Source organism: Chionomys nivalis, chromosome 19, assembly GCF_950005125.1.
Source record: "Chionomys nivalis chromosome 19, mChiNiv1.1, whole genome shotgun sequence".
Lineage (NCBI taxonomy): Eukaryota > Metazoa > Chordata > Mammalia > Rodentia > Cricetidae > Chionomys > Chionomys nivalis.
The window spans coordinates 48,203,420-48,230,533 of NC_080104.1; the positions used below are offsets into that span (position 1 = coordinate 48,203,420).

At 39.5% G+C, this 27,114-nt stretch overlaps 1 protein-coding gene across 1 annotated transcript in view; it reads left to right on the forward strand.

Annotated features, from left to right (window-relative positions):
* The window catches only part of Tmem26 (transmembrane protein 26), a 43,231-nt gene that overhangs the window by 13,663 nt on the left and 2,454 nt on the right, over positions 1–27,114 (forward strand). The window contains exons 2-5 of the mRNA XM_057751367.1: positions 2,730–2,808; positions 8,176–8,277; positions 11,278–11,498; positions 25,393–25,469. Coding sequence (XP_057607350.1) covers positions 2,730–2,808; positions 8,176–8,277; positions 11,278–11,498; positions 25,393–25,469 — 479 coding nt within the window. The remainder of the gene's footprint in view (positions 1–2,729; positions 2,809–8,175; positions 8,278–11,277; positions 11,499–25,392; positions 25,470–27,114) is intronic.

Consider the following 27,114-nt stretch of genomic DNA (forward strand, 5'->3'; position numbering starts at 1 on the left):
AGTAGGAGAGTGTCTATATTAAATATTGATTTTTTTAAAAGACCTCTTTTTTTCTTGCCCTTTCTTTACAGAAGGCAAAAGAAGATAACAAAAGGGTTAATAACCTTTTAAAACTGCACCTACTTTTTCCCATTATATTTATTCTCGGATTTATAATAGTGCAATTTGGGTAATATTTAATCTCACAAATACAAATGTGTACTAAAAACATTTTTAACAAAATGAATCAAATTACAAGTTTGATTTTGAGATACTCTGCCAAGGAAGAATTTAATCCAAAGCAAAATATGCCACATGGTGGTGGTGCACATCTTTAATCCCAGGAGGAAGAGGCAGGTGGATCTCTGAGTTTGAAGCCAACCTGGTCTACAGTGAGTTCAAGGATAACCAGGGCTACATAGAGAAACTGTGTAGTTTTGAAAAACCAAAACCAAAGCAAAACACAATGTGAAGAAATAAATTTGGAATGAACATTTCTCTTATTTCACTTTATTATCACTATTATTACTGTTGTTGTTACTACTACTACTGTTTGGTTTTAAAAGGAATCTTGCTGTCCATCCAAATTGCCCTCAAGTTTGCAATCGTCCTGCATAAACCTCCGGGGTACTGAGACTACAGGTGTGCATCACTGTGCCCAATTTAATATGTCAAAATTTTAAGGGCACGTGTTCAATATACATTTTACTAGTTTCATGTCCGTTATTATGATAAAAAAACACACTGCCCCGAAATCAACTTAGAGAAGAAAGGATTTATTTCATCTCTGATTCTAAGTTACAACCCATTATTGTGGGGAAGTCAAGGCAAGAGCTGAATCCATCATATCCACGATCAGAACAGAGAGAGTAAATGCTTGGATCTCTGCATGTTTTATTGCTAGTCATCTCCATGCTGACAGGGTTCTGAGACCAGCCTAGATGGTGGTGCCACCACCTTCAGAGTGGATCAAGTCAATCACCTCTCTGTCTCTCTCTGTCTCTGTCTCTCTCTCTGTCTCTGTCTCTGTCTCTCTCTCTCTCTCTCTACCCACATGCAACCTAATCCAGGAAATCCCCCACTGAGACTCATTCCCTGGTGGTTCTAGATTGTGAAACTAAGGAACACAGGCACGATTCCACAAAAACAGGAGAATAATCCACTTTCCCTTCAGCACTTTCGTCCACCAGACACTGGGGCATAATGATCCCTGTCAGGTTAATGTGGCTACTGTGTGCTACCACAGTTCCCCTTCGAATTTCATAGTCATAAATGGGACAGGATTTGGAGATTGAATTATATCATACAAGTGAACCCTAGTAAAATGAAACTGCTTTAAAAAGAGGAGGGGCGTGGAAGGGCTCTCTCGGCATGTGTGCTGAGACAAGCCCAAAGTTCTCCTGTAGGAGGCAGAATGGGAGCTGCACCCAAACTCCACCTTGATGACCCGCTATGGTGAGCTTCAACCTCCAGGGCTCTGAGAAAGTCAGTTCCACTGACAAAGCCATGGGAATTGATCCCTGACATTAAGAATTGACTACCAAACTTGTAGCCATTGTGTGAACTGGGAAAAAATGGGTAGGTTAAGAGCACAGGTCATTTGAACGTAAGGGTGTCTCTATCAGCCCACTCCTCAGCCTTCCCTCTGAATCAGGAATTAGCAAAAATTGAACCAACCTCTTGAAAATTCCCAACCCTCTGGCTATGGCTTTTCTTTTAATTTTCCAGGTTTGGCATATTCACGGGAAACCAATGAGCCATTCTCCGTTCTGGTCCTTGTCATTGGAATTTTGTGTTCTAGCAAGAAGTTGTCATCTAAGATCTCAGATTTCTACATCAAGAATAGAAAGAAAGAAAATTCCTAAAATGCTCCTGAAACTGCATTGTCGAAATAAACCCAGGATTTGTTCTGGCTGCATTTGCGTTCTGTAAAACATCTTAAACACAAAATAAGCAGTGTTGTGCCTGAAACTAATTGGCGGTGTCCCCAGTGCCATCTTACAGTCAGCTTCTATTAATTGGATTAGGGATTCGGTGTGAATGGCAGCTGGTAGAGGCTTTGCAGTTACTGTGGCTCTTCTCTGTAATCCCCACAGCAGAAATCACATAACAATGACAGAGAGTAACTATGGTTGGTGGTTGTGTTTGGGCTTCTGTTTTCCTTCTTTCGGGAAGGCTCGCGCGCGTGTGCGCGCGTGTGTGTGTGTGTGTGTGTGTGTGTGTGTGTGTGTGTTTAGGAGTGCGTGTGCACATGGAAGGCAAAGGGTTGATATTGGATGCCTTCCTCAGTCCCTCTTCACCTTCTATAAGGAGATAGAGTGTCACATTTGAACCTAGAACTTGTCTATTCAGCTAGCTTAGCTAGTCATCTTGCTCAGAGGGTCCTCTGTCCTCACTTCCTGCATTTGGGGATCACTCAAGGTCACCTGGCATTTACATAGTAGGTTCATGAGGTCTGACCTTGCTCTTGGGTTACAGCAAGCACTGTATCTGCTGAACCCTCCCCTTGGCCCCTTCCTTATGTTTTTTCTTGAAATTAAAAAAAAAAAAAGCCGGGCAGTGGTGGCACACGCCTTTAATCCCAGCACTTAGGAGGCAGAGGCAGGCGGATCTCTATGAGTTCGAGGCCAGCCTGGTCTACAAGAGCTAGTTCCAGGACAGGAACCAAAAAAGCTACGGAGAAACCCTGTCTCAAAAATCAAAATTAATTAATTAATTAAAAAAAATAAACTCACTTTCTCTCCTTTCAGGCTTTCTCCGGCCATCTTTTTATACCTGATCAACATCATGCCATCCTTGTGGCTCCTTGAATTGCACCATGGAAACCAGGTATGCATTCCTAAAAAGCAAACGATGGTGATGTTCAGCAACAGTCCACTTTCAGAACAGGACAAGATTTGTGTCATTACCATGCCTTCCCAAAGGTTTGGAATTATCTAGAATCGAAGAAATAAGAGGCCAGGGGCAAAGGAAAATAACATCTTAATATATCAAAAATAAATTAAATAATCACAGTGAGTTCTGAGTTACAATTATTTAACTAGCACTTGCTGTGGGTGATTGTCTTAATTAGCTTTCTATTGCTGTGGTTAAAACCATGACTCAAAGCAACTTGGAAAGGAAAGGGTTTATTTGGGTTTATAAGCCTGATTGCAGTCCATTGAGGGAAGCCAAGACCGGAACTCAAGCAAGGCAAGAGCCTAAAGGCAGGAACCGAAGCAGAGGCCATGGAGGAGTGCTGCATACTGGCTTGCTCATCATAGCTTGCTCAGCGTGCTTTCTTATAGACCAGGACCACCAGCCCAACAGTGGCACTGTCCGTAGTGAACTGGGCTCTTCTATATTAATCACCAATCGAGAAAACGCCTCACGAACTCGCTTATGGGTCAGTCCGATGGGGCCATTTTTTCAATTGAGTTTTTCTCTTCTAAGATGGTCCTAGCTTGTATTAAGTTGACAGACAAAAAAAAAAAAGCCGGGCGGTGGTGGCGCACGCCTTTAATCCCAGCACTCGGGAGGCAGAGGCAGGTGGATCTCTGTGAGTTCGAGACCAGCCTGGTCTACAAAGGGAGTTCCAGTACAGGCTCCAAAGCTACAGAGAAACCCTGCCTCGGAAAAAAAAAAAAAAAACCAGCACAGTGACCTCCTTTTCAAAACCAAAACATGTTAGCTTGAGTTCACAGGGGGCTGTGAAAATGATCTATTTATCTGCTTATGTTTGTATGCCCCTGTGTGGGTGTGTCCAGACACATTTGTGAAACCGGGTTCTTCCTGAAGAAGCCAACAGAAGATACAGGATGTTCTCCTCCATCCCTCTCTGCCAAATTTCCTCATGGCAAGATCTGTCACTGAACTCTGTCAGCAAGCCCAGGAATTCTTCTCTGCCTGTCCCTGCCTGCTCTGGGGTCATAGGATCGTGCAGAAAAGCCTAGATTTCACATGGATGCTGGGAATTTGCACTCAGGTCCTCATTCTTACACAGCCTGTCATTAAGCGCTCAGCCATCTCCCTATCTCTGTGAGTATGATCGAAGACTTGCAGCTTCAGGGTGTCCCAGGAAGTTATGCTAAGAGTTTCATTATTCTAAGGCCTTGATCTGGCATTATTAGGAAGATGTTCTTAAGAAATACCAAACTTAAAAATGAAACTACTTTTTTTTTTTTTAAAGCCTTTATCTGTGTCTACGTGAATACATTCAAACTTCTAGGGACCATTGAAAACACAAGTGGAGCAGATTGTAGGAGACACACTTGTGGAGCTTGGTGGGACATCACAGTAAAAGAGAAATCTTTGAGTTGAAGAGAAAGCTCGGCAGTTAGGAACACTTGCTGCTCTTGCAGAAGACTGCAGTTCAGATTCCAATACCCACATCCGGCTGCTCACAACTGCCTGTAACATTTCCAGGATCTCTATTGCCCTCTTCTGGCCGCGACAGGCACCAGCATGCACACACACACATACATGACACTCAATTAAAAATAAAAGCAGAATAAAATGAACTTCTAGGGCCTTGATATTAAATATAAGAGAGTAATATCATGGAGCCCACCACAGGGAAAGTACCATACATATCCAACCACACAGACGATGACCATGGCTCCTAATCCAATCCCCATTTATAAAGCAGCTCCCATCACTCGTGTTTGTTTTCTTGAGCCACAGACTACCCTAGTATTTGCCTATGTAGCCCAGGCTGGCCCTGAACTTGAAGTAATTCTCCTGCCTCACCTTCCTGAGTTAAGACTCCTGAGTTCAGCATACCTGGTTTATATAATGTTTTAAATATCGACCTACTTCCTCCGTGAACTTGTCTGGCTGGTAGACTCAAGACCGAGCCTGTCATTTGTTTTGTTAGCTTTTCAGCACGAGCCTTGGAAGCTTCAATGATAAAATGCTTTAGGCAAGATTTGCTCAAAATTGACCCTGTATAGATTTTCTTTACTGTGGCTGTTATTTTATATCAAGGTTGAGTCTCCAATTCATATGTAACTTTATCTGAAAACGCTTCCTGCAAACTTGAGGTACAAAAGAGAGTAATTTACCTTTGCGGATCGCTTTTAAAGAAACTCCCAAGCAAATATCAATCATGTAGCCACCAATAAAGTATTTCTCCTCCTCATACCTCTTGCTGAAATTCATTAAAGTTCAAGACAACCCCAATGTCTGCATTAAAGTATTCTGGTAACTGTAGATTGGTTAACTCAAGTCACCATGGCTTTGATAAAAAAGACCACAAAGAGCCAGAGGACCACTTGACTCTCCTGTCAGGACTACAAAAATAAACTGTGGTGATTTGAATCAATTTATCCTCTACACATGCAATTCTATGACATGGCTATCATCCACAATAAGAATTTCTTTCTCCCAAATGCTTTCATAACATAAATGTATTACACAGCCAATGGATATACAGGTCACATCTCATTACAACCAATAGCATGCAACCAAAAACTATTTTTAATGAGAGAGAGAGAGAGAGAGAGAGAGAGAGAGAGAGAGAGAGAGAGATTTGAGCCTTGGGCAGAACTTCTGTGATTCTCATACTACAAAAGAAATCGAACCTTCATTGTTGTGATTTGACACTGGAAATTAAAATGAATACTAAGAGATTGAAGCAGGCAGGGCAAGCAGAGATGCAAGTTGAAAAAACGAGAGACAAAAATATTGGGGTTATGTTTAAAGAAATAGGTGGCATTTCAGAATCAAGGGAGATATAGAAATCCCCTTTGTCCTCTAGTTGTGACAATCAATTTTGTTACATAGAACCTAAAATTTCACAGAGTTTTCAGATAGATTTTTTTCACGCAGAGATTTAAGGACCTCAAACATTAGGCATGGTGCAGATATTTCCGTTTTATAGAAGACAGCTGTGGGGCTTAAAAGACAAGTTCAGAACCAACATGCGGCCCAGAAGAATACACTCTAATGTTTCAGGGGAGCTCACCTAAGAATCATCTAAGTTTTTCCATGATGGAAAAGAATCATTTACTAGTCACTTATGAAACTAGAGAAATGGATGGGTAGTTAAGAACACTTGCTGCTTTTGCAGAGAACCCGAGTTCAGGTCTTAACACCCACTGGGCCACCAGGTCCTGGAACTTCAGGTCCAGGAAATCTGATACCCTTTTCTGGCTTCTTCAGTCACCTGCAGGCATGTGGCATAAAAATACAAAGAGACATACACATACACAAAAAAATTAAAAAATAAATCTTAGTTTCCACTCATATTCTCCATATTCTTGCATCCCAGTTATTCTAGATGACCAGTGTCATCCCGTCATTCCTGAAATAATGTATGCTACACACATGCAAACTACAATGTCCTAAGGATTTCAACAATAACTACACGTGAGCTCTGCTTGGGAGAGAGCTCACTGGAAGTGATGGAAATGCCCGGTTCTTCATGATGTCCTTGTTTCCTTCAAGTCAAAGGGATATTTTAGGGTTTAATGACATAGCCATGAATCAATGACATAGCCATGCTGGAACCAAAATTACCTTCCTAAAATCCTCTGGATGATAATGCCCACTAAAACACCAGACACAAAAGCAGAGCAGGTCAAATCAGGGTGAATGGGTCAGCCCCCTGTTTTTGGCAGCCTTGATGTCTTGCGAAGAAAAGGTCCATCAGTCTAAAACTGAGTACCGAGGAGAGGAGAGGAGCTCAGTTAGTGCCATGATGCACATGCAAAGCTGTGGCTTCCACATTAGAAGGCACTGCCTTCAAGAGTGTCATTTCCCCTAATAGCAAGATGTTTACACAGTTTTACAGATAAAGGTATTAGAACCTAGCACCTCAGCACTTTTAATATATAGTATATTTTTATACCTATAAAAACAGGTGGTTAAAGTTTTGTCTCTACCAACAATTACATAGTTAGGCTCACCAAGTTACTCAGCAGATGATGATTGGTGGTTTGCATCAAAGTTTCAGTGTTTTGGCTACACTATTTCTTCTTTAAACGTTGGTTACATCCGCATATACACATATATGCACACACACACAACATACACACATGCACATTCATTAACATGCACACACAGTTGTGCACACACATGTAAAACATGCACACATGCGTGCATTCACATTCACATACATATGCTTACTTGCACATTCACTTGCATGTACACACATACATGCATGCACACACACGTACATGCACATACACAAATAGTGTGCATACTCCTAATCACGTTATTTCACTCAGAACACTAGTCACTTAAGTTGAGAGCAGAAAATAATGGCTTCTTGGTAGACTTTATTGTCTACTTGTCAAATGGCTTATGGTATAAATGGTACAGTATTGAGAATAATTAAGAAAAAACACTTCTTATAGCTTTAGTTCCCCCCCCCCCCGTAACTTCTCTCTAAAGAAATGTGTAATCATGGAATATGGTAGTGATGGTGGTGATGATTGGTGGTAGTCTCTCTGTCTCTGTTTATCTCTCTCTCTCTCTCTCTCTCTCTCTCTCTCTCTCTCTCTCTCTCTCTCCCTCTCGTGTGTGTGTGTGTGTGTGTGTGTGTGTGTGTTTATAAAACATGCCAGCACTGCAGATACTTAGAGTCGACCACTCTCTACAGCTGCAGTGGCTACTTTGCCAAGTGTAGTCTTATAAATTTTCCCAACCATATTCTACCTCAGTTTCCCAATATCTGGCTAGATAAGATTACAGAGAGTTTGTTTGCATAATGAAGAAAGGAAAGAAGGAAATCACCCTTTATGTCAATTATCCAATTTCCCACAGCCCTAAGTTGGCTTAGTAGCAGCACTGGCATCTGGGATGCTGGACATGCTGACTTCTTAGTGCCGAAGCCTGGCCTGAAGGGTGAAAAGTAATTGGATTATTTATTTAACTGGAATGATATTTTTAGATAGAGAGCTTTCTTGGTAAGAAAACAAACTCATAAAATAAATGTATTTTTAGAGTTTGTATCACAATTGCTCCCAAAAAGTTTCAAGAAAGGGACCCCACTAACTAAGCTCTCTAAGATGGCTCAGCATCTGTATCCTCCATGCATTCGGGGTCAGGCGGTGAACTCTCTCCTTGGTACCTTCCACTTCATATTCTGGTCTCAGGTAATGTTTTCGGGGTCCCTGGAAATGTCCCACATCTTCATCCTCTCTTGCATGGAGTGAAGCTGCTTTGCTGTTACTTCACTGTGACAGTTTTTCTACACCTGCCCTCAATTCTTAGAATTGCAGCATCCTGGCACAGAACATCAGCAGCGGAGGAAACGTCAATCAAACCTCGACATCCCAGAGACCTACCAACGGAGTGGGAACGATCATATATTTGGTGAGAGCTTTTCCCATAATTTATGATAGGTTTCATAAAGTTGCAAAAGTTTTGGGCACAAGAATTGTAAAAGAAGATGGGTTTCCTTCATTAAACCTGCATCACCTACATGTTGGTGTACTTAACATTAATAATCACATGTATTAGAAGCACAACTCTTACAACAAGTATATAGAAACATAACTAAAGTGTGTCATATTACAGCATTTAATTATATTGTCACAAATTTAGGTACTCTAATTATGTCTATATTTAATATATAGTTGTGCCTAATAACATTTTTCTTTAATCAGAGTAAATTCAAATTTGCAGCATAAATGAGAGGAAGGTATTTGAATTACCCATAAACCTCTTCCACTCATACATACATAATCTCCCTTCTTAATATATCTTGCATCTTGATGATATGTTAGTCCAACATCTGTATAGATTTGGGGCAGGGTATCACACAGTGCAGCTTGGCTAAAAACTCACTATGTAGCTGAGAGTGACTTTGAACTTCTAATCTTCCTGTCTCCACCTTCCACATGCTATTATAGGCGTGTACCACCACATCAGGTGTATGTGATGCTGGGGTTGAACACAGTTTTGTGAGCTATTTTGGATTATTTTAGTTCTCCATAGCATCTTTAGACTCAGTTCCTCACCACTCACAAAATAGTTTGATGATGCTATGGTTGAGCTGGCATCAAATATGTGACAAGTCATGAATCACTTGACATATTGACAATGGTGAGTCTGCTTAGCAATGAGCAAGAGCCATCTCTCCAGTTAGTCCATCTTTGCGTTCAGCCTGCAAGGACTGTGGATATAGCTTAGAGCTAGAAGTTATGCCGCGTAGATACAAAATCCAGTGTTTGACACTTAGTGCTATCAGGAAAGCAGAAGGACTGGTTGAACTCCTCAGTATTAGTAGTTTTGTTATTTATATCTATGTCTCTAAATATCTGATATATATGTATTAATATAACGTATTAATATAGATGTACATATAACACATGTATACTTTAACATTTTATTAGATTCATAACCAAGGGTTTTATTTTTCACAGTGACAATGTGATTATAAATTTTAGTTTCAACATCTATTTTTTTTACTAGTGTAGAAAAAGAAGATTGACTCTTGAATATCAACCTTTATTCTACAATTTCTTCATTAGTTCCAGTAAAGTTTTTGTTTAATTTCCCCACCAAATCTTTAGGATTTTCTACATATAAAAGTATGTGATGTCAGCAAAGACAGTTTTATTTCCTCCTTTCCAATGAAAATAACTCTTATTTTCTTTTCTTATTTTATTGAAGTAGTTGGGGATATATAAATACATATTTGTTATCATATATTCATTATGTTTATATATAGCATCCATATAATAGAAAAATATGTTTGCCAAAATTCAGTGATAGAGTGGCTCTTTTTCTTCACACATCTTATATTTTGCAAGTTGATAATGACCTGTTTGCAAACAGTTTACAGAGGGGACTCAAGACAAACAAAGTCACTACCACTGAAAAATGTTTTCTTAAATAAAATACACTGTTGAGTCCCAGAGGAGAATAGAGCAAGGCATGCATTATCATTCAAGTTCTAGTAGAACTTCCCTGTGCCACTGTGGACAAGTCACTTGCTTTGCATCTTAACTAAAATAGTAGCATTTATCCTGATAATGTGTTACCCTGTGAGTTAAGTGAGTTGTATGTGAAGCCACACAGGAGAGACATCAAGAAACAAGTGATAAAAATATTTGATCTTCCTTTATGGACTCCATCAAGGTTCCCGTCTTCCTTGGTCACTTCTCTCCCTTTGTACTGTGGATTTGATATGAACAACTGATCAAGAGGTGTGTTTCGATTTTGCATAAGAGTAGCTATCTCTTGGCAGAGGTCACCTGGCATTGTTATCCTGTCTATTTTTGACACAGCTTTTGTAGTCTTGAAATACTTTAGCCTAAACCAGTAATAACAGGCTTTAAAATTTACTTAGAAATTTAATGGGAGGCCGGGCGGTGGTGGCGCACGCCTTTAATCCCAGCACTCGGGAGGCAGAGGCAGGTGGATATCTGTGAGTTCGAGGCCATCCTGGTCTACAAGAGCTAGTTCCAGGACAGGAACCAAAAGCTACGGAGAAACCCTGTCTCGAATCATAAAAAAAAAAAAAAAAAAAAAAAAAAAAAAAAAAAAAAAAAAAAAAAAAAAAAAATGGGAAGGATATTTCCTCCAAGATCTAGTAGGGTATCTAAGTTTTTCTCAAAACCTAAAAATAAAGGCACACTGAATTTTCTTGCTGAATTATGGATTATTGAATAATATTCTATGTATTCAGAGCAAAGATAGGAAATATTACAATTATTCTCTTCCATTAAGCAAATGGACAAACATTAAATTTTTTTCTGGTTAGAATTTTAAGGCAGTGTAAAACAAAAGGAAGATTGTAGTATGTTAAAACTCCCAATGTTACCTAGCGGTGGTAGCGCACACCTTTAATCCCAGCACTCGGGAGGCAGAGGCAGGCAGATCTCTGTGAGTTTGAGGCCAGCCTGGTCTACAAGAGCTAGTTCCAGGACATGCCCCAAAGCCACAGAGAAACCCTGTTAGTAAATTCAGATTTAAAGTCAGTTAAAAGTAAATACTAGATTTGTTATAATTTTAATATGGAACTTATCAAACTGTGCTATGTGTTATACTTTATTGTAGAGTATAATAAAATCCACAATGATCTTTAAAACATTATTACATTGGTCCTTTAACTATTACAAGATATCGTCTTACAAAGTGTAAGATTTAAATTAGCCACAGGGTAAGTCTGACCTTAAGAACTCCATTATATTTCCTTTTTAGGGTGTTCATCTAAAAGAGGTGGCATTTTTCTTATTAAATTAAGAATGGTTCTTGGAAAATGTTGACAGAAACACACTGCTGAATGAAATCCATGTTGAAGTAGACAATCTTGTACACACTGATGGTCTCTAATCCTGATGTCTATGGGCTGTCTCTGTTCAACAGACCTCGGAGCTCCTAGATACCTTATCCTCGGTTTGTGATCCAGTCTGGACCCTAGCACTCCATCAAACGCTGCTGTTAATATTGATCCTTGGACGGTGGCTTCTGCCCATTGGAGGCACTATTACTAGAGACCAACTCTCAGAACTTCTTCTGATGTTTGTGGGGACAGCGGCGGACATACTGGAATTCACCACTGAGACTCTGAAGGAAGATAACGTCAGGTAAGGTCAGAAGCACCACACTTCTGTCTCATCGTCTCGAATTTGTACTTTCCATGACAAATATCTTTGTGTCAGGGCTCGAGGGATGAATTATTTAGTAAACTGTTTTCTTTGCAAGCATCAAGACTTGACTTTGGATCCCCAGTTCCCATGTAAATACTAGGCATGATAGTGTGTGTCTATGATCCCCGCAATGGAGACATGGAGACAGGGAAATCTCTATGGCTTGCTCTCTATCCATTGAAGCCAAATCAGTAAACTCCAGGTTCAACGGGAGACTCAGAAAATAATGATGATAGATGAATATACCCAACCTAAAACCTCTGGGCTTCATATGCACTTATACACACATGTGCAGGCACATCAAGCAACATGCACACCCATGAACATGTCTTCACACACACAGCACATGTACTATATGTACACATACATATTTAGATACATACTAGGAACCAATCTTTATAGTAAAAAGGAAAATGCAGGACGGAGACTGTGCCTGAGAAAGGGACAGGATATATCTAGCCTGGCTTAGACCAAACCACCATCTATTGGCCCCGTCAGTCCAGGAGGGCCAGGACAGAACCACAGTGACTATAGGTATCTGGAGACCCTCTGGTGTCTCTTCTATCTTCAGTTAGGTGTCATGAGTACAATCAATGGCATTTTTTCTTAGATCACAGCATAGTTACAAGAGACACAGAGAAATTGTCCCTTTCTGCAGCTGAAGAATTTACATTTCCCAGCGAGAAGGCAGAATGGAGCAGATGAAGTTTTATTGTATGAAATTTTATATTTAGTCAGTTTGGTTCAAAGTGCCCAAAGGCTTTCTGGTGGAGATGCCTATAAATTAAAACTTATTGAGTTGGTACTTTTATTTTTGCCACAAGCAAATAAACTCAGAATCCATGATCACATCTGTTTATGGAGCCGCTTTCTTCCCATTAGGGATTTGAGTCCCCGCGCCTGAATGTACTTTAAGCTTGGGTTGTTTTGTATGATGCTATAAAAATAAATTGGAATGAGGCTGGCTTTTAATGCTACAGTTTACTTTATCCCACACTTCTCAAACAACATAGCAAAAAGACTGAGCAAAATGCACCAACTTATTAAATAAACTTAATTTCTCAATTATAGTGTGAATCATTATTTATAAACAAGGGATTTTTTTTTTACAAGAGCACTCATTGTTTTGTGCATACTAATTTTTCTTTTAGTTTATTAAGTTGGCATTATTTTTTTTGAGGAATTCAGTATGAATTGGATCACTGTAGTCATAGTGTTTATTTTAGTCTGGTGGTTTCAGTGCCTAATGGTTGATCGGCACTTTGCATCGCATAATGCTTTCAAATATGCTTAAGATAATTATAATACAATGTCATTACTAGAGGAACAAGAATGGATTGTGATGGAGCACGTGCAATAATGAATGTGGAGACTTACAGAGACATGACACCATAATGATAACAAATTACCCCTGTCTGAAAATGAATGCATACATGCTAAGTATCTACAGAGAACAGAGGCAACACAGGATAGTAAAAGGACTTGGGGAGGGCTGTGTTTTATGGTGCTCATCGTAAAATGAGAGAAATGCCAAACCCAGTTATCTTAATGGGCTCTATGAGCCCCATCCAGAAGCATCATCAATGAGTAATGCCTCCCATGTTTACCAATAAATGTTGATTATTAAATAAGTTTATTTAATTGGTTGACCCATAAAAAGGACCCTTGGAAGTCACTAGGCATTGTTTAATAGACTTAGAACTGTTTTTTTATGTAACATGTGCCAGGTAGTGTGTTGAGCAGAGCTTGGGTAGTAAAGCCATGAGCAAGTTATGAACAAAAGAGCACCCACTTCAGCCGGAACAGGATTGTTTTGGTTCAGCAAGAATTTGAAGAGCACTTGATATGTCAAAACACCATCAATCCCCAGTTTTTTTCTGTCACTTACAATTCAATCTAAATACGTTCTGAGCATATATTTTGGAAAAATTGAACTTGCATTTCATGCAAGTTGATGCTTAATGGGGCTGAATAAATTATAGTTGGCCCTCGTATCTGCAGGCTTTTCATCCGTGGACAGAAAGAAATCTAGACATGATTCCAAGTTTATTGTAGAATGTGTGTGGATCATTTGTTAATGTTATACAATGTTTTATGAGAACTTGAGTCCTATAAACACCTTCCCACGGAGAGGATAGGATTTTGTTACAGATTCTATTTTTAAATATCATTTTCAATTGTATTTTCTCAAATTAAAGTCATTTTGTTTAGAAGACCCCTGGACTGCACCAGTGTGCTTTTGTAGCCTCCTGTCTGTACCCTTCTACCTCCATGATGCCAGTGTCCCTCATTCTATGGTCAAGTCCCAGAATGTATCTCAAGATTATTCCTCTCTTCTAATAGCTTGTTTCTAAGCTCTTATCTCAGATCTTACCTATAATATGAGAAATTATACCCAAAATGCCAATTTTGTGCATGTGTGTGTGTGTCTTTAGAACAAGGGGCTGGATCACATGGAACGATAGTTACAGATGGTTATTAGTCCCTATGTAGTGCTGTGAATTCAACCCAAGTCTGTCACTGATGAATCATCTTTCTAGTCCCACAATTATATATTATGAAGAGCATAGTTTTATAAAATACATTGTACTGGCTTTTTTCTTTTGGGTCATGTTTCTTGGTAGCATGTACAGGAAATAATAACAAATCCAAAATCAGAAGTGTGTTCTGTTTTCTACCTATGGAAACTGGTGTGTGTGTGTGTGTTTCCATTTGATTTAATTTTGTGTACACTGTGAACTAAACTTTCAATTTCAATTTATTTGACATTGACACAGACTTGTTTATTGTACCAACTTGGAATAATTGTCTCAAAAATATTTGTTGAAAATGCTCTTTCTGAGTTCATCTGCCATATCTACTCAAAATCAATAGACTCCCAGTGTAAGAGCACTAAGGACGCATGCGTTTGTCTTTATACCAACATCACACTATTGTCACTGTGGCATATAGTGACTTTTGAGGTTAAATACTCTAGACACTGTAGCACGGCTTCCTAAAAATATTGATTCTGTTAACCCAGGGACTTTGCATAGTCACATAGCTATGATTACCTTGCAAAGTTTTATAAAAACAAACAAGCAAACAAACAAACACACAAAAGGAAATCCTCATGGTCTTGGCAGGAAGCGAAGTGACCTTAAGGACCTGTTGGGAAGGTTCAGAATCTTGACATTACGTGAAGAACCTGAACTTAAACACTCTTCAATTCGCCTTTGCTTTTCAATTCTTTCTCTACTTTCAAGTGGTTCTCCTGTGTCTTTTATTATTTCTTATATCCTTTCTAATGGATTTTATTTTACTTTCCTTTTCTAATTTTTAGTTGTGTTAGTAAAAAAAATATTTACCTATATAATGATTTTGTAACCAGCAAAATGATTTTGGAACACACAAAACTTACTTATTTTGTTTTGTTTTATCTCTGTCTAGGTTTTTACTGTATGTTATATCATGCTATTCATTAGTAAAGGTACTTCTGATTGTCGCCATTGTACGTTCTGTGAATTCCTTTTTCATGTCTTATTCTCCTACCTCGTATGTTTTCTCTACTTAGAACAGAAGCAGTGGGATTATACATTTCAGTCTTCGGAGATGAACGTTCTGTCTGTCTCTGTTAAGGATGGTATTGGCATTAGACATACACAGACTATCTTTATTAACTTGAGCAAATGTCTTTTTTATTTCTAGATTATTGAGTTGTTCTTATGTATATTGAATATCATGATGTCTGTCTGTATTAATATGATTTTATTTTGGTTGCCTTTTATTATATTAACTGATTTTCAGACGATAAACCACCTTGAATGTCAGTATAAATTGAATTTAGTTGGGCTGCATAATCCTTTATAACATGCTTTTTGGTCTGATGTGCCAACGATTCATTTCTTCTATCTTGTATATGTGGTGTCTTGTTTGCCAGTATTATGTCTAATGGTGCCTTGTTCTGACTTCTGAATTAGACTAACCCTGACTTTGAAGAATGCCTCAGGAAGTAGTCCCTCTATCTTTATATTCTGAAAATAGTTTTTGTATAATTGTTATTATTTCTTTGAAGATTTTAGAATTTGCCAAAGGCGCAATCTGGGTCAAACCTCTATGAGAAGCTGCTTACTTTCCCTTTTCCTTTTTCTTCTCTTCCTCGCCTCCCTACTTCACTTCTTCATTTTATCTAATGACTAACTCAATACCATTACTTCCTCTAGGACTAATTAGATATTTCACATTTTCCTGAGTTTAAGTGTGTGCTGTTCTTCCTAGGATTATTTTAAATGGTCAACAAATTTTCCTTTATAACATACACATATATGATAGAAATATCTATATTACATATCTATGTTACATATTCAACCATTCAGTGGTTTTCTGAATGTTATTTTCTATTACCAGATGTTAGTTCTTGCTTATTCATGGTCATCTTACACATCGAGAATCAGTCTGCTCTTGCTGATTTCAGGGTTTCCTTTTCTCCATCTACCAACACTTTGTGCTGCTAGGCGCATAGCTCCACCATTATCTCTAAATGCTTGCTCTGCTTTCTTTTCTCCTCCCCTTCCTAAGGTTTCTGTTGAATGTGTATGTAGTTGAATGTTTGGGAAGTGTTGCTCTTTTCTTCTTGAACACATTCGACTCTCTGAGCTTCAGATCAGAGATTTCCTATGGCTCTGTCTTCCAGGTCACTCATCCTCTCTTTTACTATCTCATATCTAGATGTGAAGTCATCCTGTAGAGTCTTTTTAGTTGATTCTTCACCTCAATACCTTACTGTTGACTCTGGGGGATCTTTATATTCATTTCATACAGTTGTTATATGTTTACTTAAATTGTGGACTTGTTGAGTCTTTTATATGCGACATTAATTTATGCACTTACCTGTTTTTCATTTCAGAAAATACTAGCTGTTTTGATTCCCTATTTTTTGCCAAATCTTCTGAGCTCCAGTTACAGGCTCTTCACTTCTGTTCTTGAAATATCACATATCACATTTTCCAAACATCTCTAACACCATCACAAACTCCATTTGTCACCTTTGAAATGCTTTATTTTAAGCATATGGGCTTGCATGATCATATGTATTACTCCACAAGTGTTCTGTGCCTGCAGAGATCAGAAGACAGTTCATGGAGCTGGAGATATAGATGGATGTTAGGAACTAGACCTGGGTCCTCTAACTCTGAGACATTTCTCCAGCATTCTGCCTTTGTTTTCTTAATTAAAGAATCTACCAATCTTTGGGTGACACTGGTTGATATCTATCTGTCTATCTATCTCTCATCTATCTATCTATCTATCTATCTATCTATTATCTATCTATCTATCCATCCATCCATCCATCCATCCATCCATCCATCCATCCATCCATCCATCTATCTATCTATCTATCTATCTATCTATCTATCTATCTATCTATCTATCTATCTATCTATCTATCTATCTATCATCTATCCATCCGTCATCTATCATCTATCAATCATCTATCTATCTATCTATCTATCTATCTATCTATCTATCTATCTATCTATCATCTATCTATCTATCTATCATCTATCTATCTATCTATCTCTCATCACCAGAGTTACTTTTGGCTTTGAGTCATGCACAGTTCCAGTAAAGTTTGTAGTCAGTCTGTAATTTGAGCAGAAATGGTGATGAAACCTTTAAACTCTTAGAGCTGTACCCACTGAAGACATATACTAAGAGGCACATTTAGGATCAGGAAATGTTTGTGTGATCTTTATCTTTTAATTTAAACAGGGCACTGCTGGGTCTTCACTGAACATGCCTATAATTTCTTAATCAGCTGAGTGCACAGAATTTATCACATTCCTCTATAACTTCCTTGTTTTTAGAAATTCTCTGCTAAAGTTGAATTCTATTTATCACTCATATGAGTGGACTAACAGCCTTGAAGCAGAAGGTGTACATTTCTCTTTTTATTTCTAATCAAGCCCATCACCTGTGGACAACCACATTTCTGAGTATGACCTAACTTTCTTTCTCTTTTTATTCTTTCCTTCCTTCCTTTTCTTCCTCCCTTCCTCCCCCTCTTTCCCTCCCTTCTTTCTTTCCTACTTTCTATTTCCTTCTTTCTTTCTTTGAGACAGGGTCTCTGTGTAACTTTGGCTATCCTGTAACTCACTATACAGACTGGGCTAGCACAGAACTCACAGAGATCCATCTCCCTCTGCCTCTGCTTCCTCAATGCTGGGGTTAGCATACCAACATGCTTAGCCTGAGTGTCAATCTTCATATGGCATTTTAAGTTCTGTTCTTTCAAGACTAAGTCTTCTCCTGTAACATTCTACTCTGATTGACCAAGTTGGCCTTAATATATTTAACATTTGCATAAACTTTAGAAATGTGGCTCTCCCTTCCTCCCTCCCTTTCTTCCTCCCTTCTTCCATTCCTGCCTTTCTCCCCTCCTTCCTCCCTTCCTCCCTTTTTATATCCTTTCCTTTCTTCCTCCCTTCCTCCCTTCCTAAATAGTTAGCATTACTTTCTTGTTAGCATAGTACAATACCCCCACAACACAAAGCATCCTAGGGGCAAGAAATGTTTATTTAGCTTACATTTCCTGACAGGATACCATCCATCATGCTGGGGAAGACATGGCTGCAGAATAGGAAGCTGGCCCGGAAAACAAGAAACAGAGAAGAGAAGCTATAAAAACCTCAAACCTCATCTCCAGTGTCATACTTCCTCTAGCTAGGCTTCACCTCCTAAAGTTTCCACAACTTCCCAAACAATGCCATCAGCTTGGGACCAAGTGCTCAAACAGGAGAGCCTATGGAGTATGGGGGGTGACATTTCATATTGAAATGACAGTTAACTTTGGTTTCCTCTTCCTTGGAGCCTTTTTTTTAGGGAAATGGTACTCTACTTGTCTGTGCTATTGAATCTTAGTCTTCTCCTAGCTCTTGTCTTTCTCAAGGACGAAGGATGTAGGATCCATGTCTTTCAAATGGATTAAATATTTTAATAAAGAGCAATGTCATCGATAAAAATGGGGTTCCATCTTGCAGTGTTTGCTAATCCCAATTAGCAAACGGAAATCCTCCACACACATCAATCAGCTGCCACCCAAGGGTCCTCTAGGGCTTTCTTTCTTATGTTTGAAATCTTTCCCACCTTTTGTTGCAGCGTATTAGAGTCAGACTTCCCACCAACTCCAATCATCTGGAATAAATTCTTCTCTGCAGCTTTAACACCATCTTATACAATTCTTCTTTTACGGAACTGAGCCACGAGAGTGGATGCTGCAAATTCTCACTGCTGTTACCTGAGATTCCGCCACACTAAGGAGAGCCAATGTTACCGAATTTGTTGCTTGTCTTTGGTTCATTTGCACAGCATGGATGGTGATCTTTGACAGCGTGTCTAATATAAGCCATATTTGTTAAAGAGGAGCGGCATCTGTTGACCTTTTCATTTGCTGTAGCTTCCTTTCCAAAATGCTCATGCATCTAAATCCAGCATCTTCGGGAGAAATAGTTCATCACCTCTGGGAAACACTCTGTATGGTTTCTGAACATAGATCATTTATTAAAAAGAAAAAGTCTGTTCCCACACCATTACTATATCTCAGAAGACTGGACAATGCAGAGGAGGCCTCCCCAAGTTTTTCCATGCCCAGTCTCTCGATTTTGCAGTTTTCTCAGTGCAATGTTCCTTCTGAAAGCTTTGTGCTTTGTGCCCATCCTTCTTCTTTCTCTCTCCCCTTCATTATCTTAACATATTTATCACGGTTTTTTAACCATACGTGAATCCCATTCGCTGACTGTCTCTTTTATATAAAAAACACTTTGTATTCCAAAAAGGAGTAGTTAAGAAAGTAATCAAACTGTAACTTCTTTTATACATTTTTTTAATTTACTTTTTTTGTGTGTGTGGGTGTTTCGCTTGCATGCAATTCTGTGCACCATGTGTGTGCCTGATATTTGGTTGATCAGAATACAGTGTCCTATCTCCTGGGACTAGAGCTGGTTATGAGTCTCCATGTGGGTGTTGAGAGTCAAACCTGGGTCCTCTGGAAGAGTGGCCAGTGCTCTTCATCACTGAACCATCACCCCAATCCTTGAAGCTTTATATTTTTAATTTTCACTGACTATGGTGCTTTTGTTGATCCAGCAAAGGCTAGTAACTTATTTCCCTGGTTACCAAAAAGAAAAAGTATATACTCGCCTCAGTAATGTTACTTCTGAAGATCTTTTATTTCATGATGAGATGAACTGAAATTCAGGTACCGTCCTGAATATAGATTGTACCATTTCATGGGCTGAGATCTGAGGCTGAACAGGAAAAGGAAAACAAAACAAAACAAAAACAAAACGAGGCAACAAGCTGAGCATTAGTGTTTGTCTGTGTCTGTTTCCTGACTATGGATACAGTGTGGAGCCCATTGTAAGTCGTGTCTCTTGGATAATATTTCTAAAGGTCAACTGGTATTACAACAGCAGTAGATAAATCTGCCCCATAGTCCTTTGAGATTCTTTTTTCTTTTAAAAGTGTATTTTGGTTCCTTTTTTCTTTTTTATTAAGTTTTATTAAATATAATCTTTTCTCATTTTACATAGCTATCCCTACTCCCTCCCTTCCTCCCACTCTACCCTTCTCTCTACCGCCTCCCTCATCCACTCCTCAGAAAGGGTAAGGCTTCCAGTGGGGAGTCCACAAAGTCTGACACTTCACCTCGCCATATAAAAATCAAAACACTAAACATATAGAAAAAGAAAGAAAGAATATTAAGAGCTGCAAAGGAAAAAGGCCAAGCAACATATAAAGGCATCAGAATTGCACCCTACTTCTCAATGGAAACTCTGAAACCCAGAAAGTCCTGGTCATAGACGTGCTGCAGACACTAAGAGATCACGGATGCAAGCCCAGACTACTATACCCAGCAACCCTTTCAATCACCATAGACAGAGAAAAAAAGATATTCCATGAGAAAACCAAATTTAAATATTACCTATCCACAAATCCAGCATTACAGAAAATGCTAGAAGGAAAATTCCAACCCAAGGAAGTTAGCTGCACCCACTGAAACACGGGCAACCAGTAATCTCACACCTCACAGTAGCTGTCCTTGAGATTCTTGACTGCTGTTTAAGCTCAGCAACTTATTTACATTCCAACATTATCCTCCTTGGGTTCATTCTCTGCTCTAACAATTCATTATTCTTCTTTAGATTAATATTTTACCTGCGCCTTTCCAAAATTATTTTTTGATAGTCCTTTTTTTTTTTTTCTTAGCACTCACATTTTTCCATCCTTTGTGTGTGGACAGGTTATGTGTACATAGGTAAAGCTTTGCAGTCACTATCTGTGATTCTAAATCTTGTCTATCAACTTGATGGGATTTGAAATCACCTAGAAGGCACATATTGGGGTGTGGTTTGGAGGCGCCTTCTAGAGAGGTAGTGGCACCATTTCCGGGGCGGAGTTCTGAGACTGAATAACAAAGAAAACCTGGAAAACGGAGTTTAGGACTAGCTTTTATCTCATCTGTATCCTGACTGTGGATACAATGTGGATAACATATGGATACATTGTGGATACAATATGGATACAATGTGGATACAATGTGGATACAATGTAGCCCGTTATCTCAGGTGCCTGGCTCTGAGATTCTCCGCAATGCTTAACAACACTCTTAAACTGTGGGTTTAAATCCACCCTAATTTCCTTCTTTGGATTGCTTTTTTCACAGCTGTGGAAAAAGTAACTAATGTAGAAAATGGTATGGTTATGGTTGGGCATGTTTAGATCTAGGGAGAGTTTACAGTTTATGTCTATATAGTAAGGAGATGAAATTGAGACACCAAGTATTTTAGAGAGAAGGTAGAATAAAAATAAAATATTCATCAAATAATATAACAGTCCCAGTTATTGCTTGTTTACTATGATGTGTTCCTGGAACTGTTCTAAAGTCTTTAGGTCAATAAGTTAGTTTTGACATTCATACTGAGACAGACACAATTATTATTATCTTATAAATATACACAATAAGATAAAAGCAACCAATATGCATCACTGCCCCATACACAGCCCCATCGGGTACTGCATCAAGATATGTTTCACAGCTCAATAATACAAAGAAACAATCCCCTGATATCTAGTAGCAATTGTAATTGTCATCCTCACAACGCAGACGAGTACACAACAGCGCACAGACGTCCAGTGGCGTGTGGGTATGAGGAAGCCTGTAAGCATCGGGCTAGCATTAGAGGCTTTATTCTGCCTCTCCGGGGGTAGTGGAACTGATGTTTGCATTCCTGTCCCTAGGATCCAGAGACTTTGCACTGCCACTGCACACTACTGTTTTACAGACAAATGTTTTGGGTTGAATTATTGAAGTTTGAGATTGCAAGAAACTTCAAAAATGACCGCTTTAAGAAAACTCTCTTTGCCTTCAGTTTTAAAAATTCTCTCTAATATATCAGCCATTTTCTTGGAAGCTCTGTGGGATTAATCCTAACAGAGGCTATCTGCCCTGGAAGTGACATGTTCCATCTTTAGGCAATTTTATTAGTCATGCTAGATGCATCTCAACTCTTTTGGGGATGAGCTTTTGCTCTGAACTCACAAGACCCGAGTTTATTTTATTTCCCTCACTGGATCCCATTAAACACAAAAGGGAATAAACATTTAACTCCTTGATCAGTTCCATATCCAACAGCATTCTATGCTTCCTGGCAATCATAGGCTCTGTTCTTTTGTGCAAGTTAACTTACACATTTCTCTCCTCAAGAAGCATGTTTCAGACGTGTGCTGAACAGCCTAAAATACAGTAGGACTAACGCTTTCCCTCTAATGCCTGGAGATGTTGCAGGAGGTTGGTGTGATGAATGTTCTGGATTGTCAGCTTGATGGGTTTTAGAGCCACCTAGGAGACATATGTCTGGGAATATCAGTGAAGGTACTTCCAAGACGTACTCAGAATGTAAGTGGCACAGTACAGTCTCTAGTGAGTTGTTTAGGTTTTACATGAGGTGTCAGGGGACTGAGATGAATGATAACACCAAAAAAAAAAAAAAAAAAAAAAAGGAGTGAGCAGAGCGCCAACATTCACCTGGGTCTGTTTCCTAGCTGCAGAATGCCTGCCCCGCCATTATGGGTGACATCACTCAAACCATGAGCCAAGATAAATCCTTCTTGTCTTCACGAGCTTTGATTATCTGTTTTTGTCACAACCTGGAGAAAATGAGTTATCACAACTGGAGCTAAAAGGCTGGATGCGGGTGTGAGAGACATCTCAGCAGTTAAGAGCGCAAACTGCTCTTCCAGAGAACTGGAGTTCTGTTCCTAGCACCTGAGTGTGGCAGCTTGCAACAGCCCGTGCCTCCAGCTCCAGAGGATCTGACACCTCCTCGTGGCTCAGTCCACGAGAATGGGAATCCGCAAACACACACTTATATGTGCACACAGCTACACATATATACAAAATAATTTAAAAATTAAAAGCAACTGTCTTTAGAGGATAGTGGCTGAACTCCGCTATCTAGCTTTATTTTTCCAACAAAATCAGTCTGGACATATTTCCCCAACTCTCTAGGTTCCCGTTTCCTTCTTGATCAAACATGAAAACATATGTGCCTTCTTTGTTGAGTTACTAGAGGATTAAGTGTAATCACTGAGTTAGACACGGAGAAAATTGCCTGCTGGGTAAGCCTGAAATCAGAAACCATATATACTATTAGTTAAAAATGGGAGGTTTGCTATGTATAGACATTGACACAGTAAAGAAGAGGTTTAGTCTACTTTCTCAAAGGACTTCCACTTAAAATTCGATTTCATATTTCTTGTGAATTGACCTATGGTTGCATTGGACTCTGGAAAGCCATAAATCATGTCATGCCATGGGCGCATAATAGGATATCAAGGGGAAACCCACGAGCTGCTTCTGGGAAATGGAATCTTTTCTATTCTGTTCCACCCCAATTTAGGCTATTCAGTCACATCTTTTGGACTCGTGATCAGGTTTTCTGGAGAACCGCTCTCTGTCTCTGTGCGTTATGTGCACACAAGGAGCCTTCCTCTGCATCATTCTCAAGGTCACTGATCAAACATGTGGAGGAGCGGAGCCTGGTTCAGAGCCTGCGGCCATCAGCTGGAGCACTCCAGTCCGGGAGTCATTGGCTCAGTCAGAAAACCACCTAGCCGTACTCACTCACAATATTGCTTAATTTTGTTAATAAGACACTGTGGGAGATATCTGAGGGAGGCTTATCTAGATCCAAATGTCTGTTATCAATTTATGGCATTGCCCGCCTGGTAATCCCAAGTCAGTTTTTGGAAGATGGAAGAACTAAACTTATCGAAGTTATTCTCAGAGAACCCTCGTAACACTGGTAATTACAGCCTTCTCTGAGGGTTCTCTGAGGCCTCCTGGAGGCTCAGTTATATAATCCAAAGAGGTATTAATGGTAACTCGCTGTCTGTACCTGGAGACACGTCTCTGCTTCCTTTTGAAAGTGAAGCCTTCATTTTTTCTTTTTAATTTGTCATCAATCCCTTCACCACGGCAACTACTGAGGCAGGCCAGAACAGGTCAGATGTTTCATTTAGAAATTCTGAGTTTTGAGGTTTCACTTCTCAAGGTCTCTCCACTCAGTGTGTTTACTGAGACCCCTCAAGACCACCAGTGTGCTAGGGATCACGCTTCCTCGTGTTCCTCTGGCCTTCTCCAGACAGAACTCTCACTGGGGAAAAGCTGGAAGCACAATCTGTTGTTATATCACATGGTCTTGGTTTTGTTTTGTTTAGCTTTGTCTGCTTGTTTCTTCTTTAGTACTTTTGCATTTATGCCACTTCTATTCTTTCAGACTCTAGTTTTCCAGATTGTTCTCCTAGGTCTGTTTCTTTAAACATAGACCATTCTTTTGTATGTCCAATCAAAATTTTTTATAATGAAATTCTGAATATTTATCAGTGCCAGGTACTATTTTGGGTATTGAGCATACAATAGTGAAGGACACACACACACACACACACACACACACACTTCCCTTTACTTGTAGTCTATTCTCTGCTGCAATCCTTTTTAGTGAAGTTGTCCCTGCATTTTCCCTACCTAACGATGTTTTCCTTTCATTGTGACAAGCTTTGGGTAGATGAGCATCATTCTGCCCTTCTGAGTTGTCTCTTTGTAAGGTTATTTTTAAAATGCTATGTATATAAGGGTTCCCCAGTATTAATGTATGTGCTTGGTACTAGAGGTCAAAGGAGCCTGTCAGATTCCTGTGGGCTGTAGTTACAGATGGCTGTGAGCCACTCTATGGGTGCTAGTAACCCAAACCAGGTCCTCTGCAATAGCAGCAAGTGCTCTAACCACTAAGCAATCCCTCCAGCTCTTTGAATTATCTTTTTATTACCGTCTTGGAGTCTTGGTGCTATAGTCTGCTTTTCTGGGACATCATTATCATAGTTGGGAGTCTGAATGCTTATGTCTGTATCTAGCTGTTTCGTATAGCATTTCTCTCCTGTAATGTCTCTATGGTGTTAGCAGAGTAGAAAAGAATTTGGGATCAGTAGGCTGTGTTCTCATTTCTGCTTATTATGATTTATTTATTTATTTATTTTTGTTGTTTTTCTTTTTAGAGACAAGATCACACGTAGATCAGGATGGTCTCAAACTTGCTATGCAGCCAAGGACCATATCTTTTGTATGATTCCATTGTCAGGCGTGGTTATTTTTTTCATGGACTTATTATAACACAAAATATTTGCCAACTCCAAAAGGCTTTAGTTAGTACATAACAAGCTGCATTTTAGCTGATCTCTCTCTTCTGCATGTGGTCATGTTTTATTGATGATTTAAAATGTTCTTGCCTTCTAGGACTAACCTTATACTGGTCTGTGGCATCCTTGCCGTATGGACATGGAGTATGCTACAGTTTCCCCTGGACCTGGCAGGTAAATGTATTCATATTTACATAAAGAAGCAGAAAAGTATGACTCTTAAATATAAACCACACTAGCATGAAAGAGGCAGTGTTAGCTCTACTGTAACTTAGAAGGAAGGAAAGTGGGTTGAAATTCAGGAAAGCCAATTGTAGACCCACCTTGGTGTGTGGCTGAGATTAAGATAATGAGTAGAGCCAGGTACGGTGGTGTGTTCCTTTAAGCCCAGCACTCTAGTGGCAGAGACAGAAGAAGCAGAAGATCAAAGTCATCCTTGGCTAGACAGCAAGTTTGAGGTCAGTCTGGTCTATGTAAGATTTGATTTCCCCCCCCCCCAAAAAAAAAAACCAAAACCCAAAATTAATAATGATAAGTGCTTGAGCTGTTGACTGTGTTGTTTTATATCTGACTCCACAAATACTTCTGTTATTCATTATCTCTAATCTTGCCAAAATTTATTAAGATATGTGTCTCAGTTTTTCACCTGTGAAATGGGATGATACTCACAGTATCATATATTATTATGACTCAATAATATAGAGAGTGTTTAGTGACCTGTTGATGTGTGGCCTCCATATTTCCAGCCAGTCACATTGTGAGATGTCACATACAGGGTAAGAGGTGCAGTTCCAAGCCCCGCGTGGAAAGTTATGATTTCCTTTCATGGAAGCCCTTATTCTAACTTTAATGAATACATCAGCCTTTAAGGGTAGGAAAGAAGTAGACCGTTCAGCTGGAATGCCATGATACTGACTTCCTATAACTGTGCTGTCCTACTGTACGGTACCCACTAGCCACACATAGCTGGACGGCTTGATATTCAATAAAGGTTAAGGAGTGACTTTTCAGTGATGATGGCTATATTTCACCTTCTCCCTTGCCGCATGTGGCTCGCATGCTGGGCAGCAAAGATATGAAACAGTCTTAGTATCTATCATAGAGAGCTTTGTGGAATGGTTGCTGCTTGGACTCACACTGTGACTTTTTGGTTTGCTGGAAATATGACTTGGCAATTCTTGTCCTTAGTTTGTTACTCTCGAGGAGGCTCAGACTTTAACGGTTCTCTTTTCCTCATCTATTTCTTCATCATCCTGCTGGCTTCAGGGTGAGACTAAGACAGAATATGTGAATTTGGGGAGTCTGCATTAAAGACTCAGTGGTCTTCCGAACCCTCTAGATCCTAAGCTCACACTTCCTTGGATAAAATTGTTTCCTGGATAGATGGCAAGAGTTGCCAGACTTTTTTCAAATTAGAAAAAGGTTGGGCATGGTTGGGCATGGCAGTGCACTCCCTTGATCCTAGAACTCTGAAGACAAGGGGGGCTTGCAGATCTCTGGGTTTGGGACCATCCTGGTCTACTTTGTGTCTTCTAGGCCAGCCACAGCTACATTTTGAGACCCTTTCTTAAAAAGGAAAAAAAAAAGAGGAAAATACCAATCCAATTACAGATTAATAATCACAAACAAATATATGCAAACAGCATGCAGCTGTTTTGTTGAAGTCTGCCTTAGGTACATGGTGCTCGTTACCCAGCTAGAAGCCAGACAGCTGCTCTTCATAGACTCCAGGGCTCCATCCTTTATACCCTGGTGAGTGGAGGGAGGTCCACCAGGAGGGATTCCCTGAGCATGGCTTCTCAAGAAAGACACTCACTAA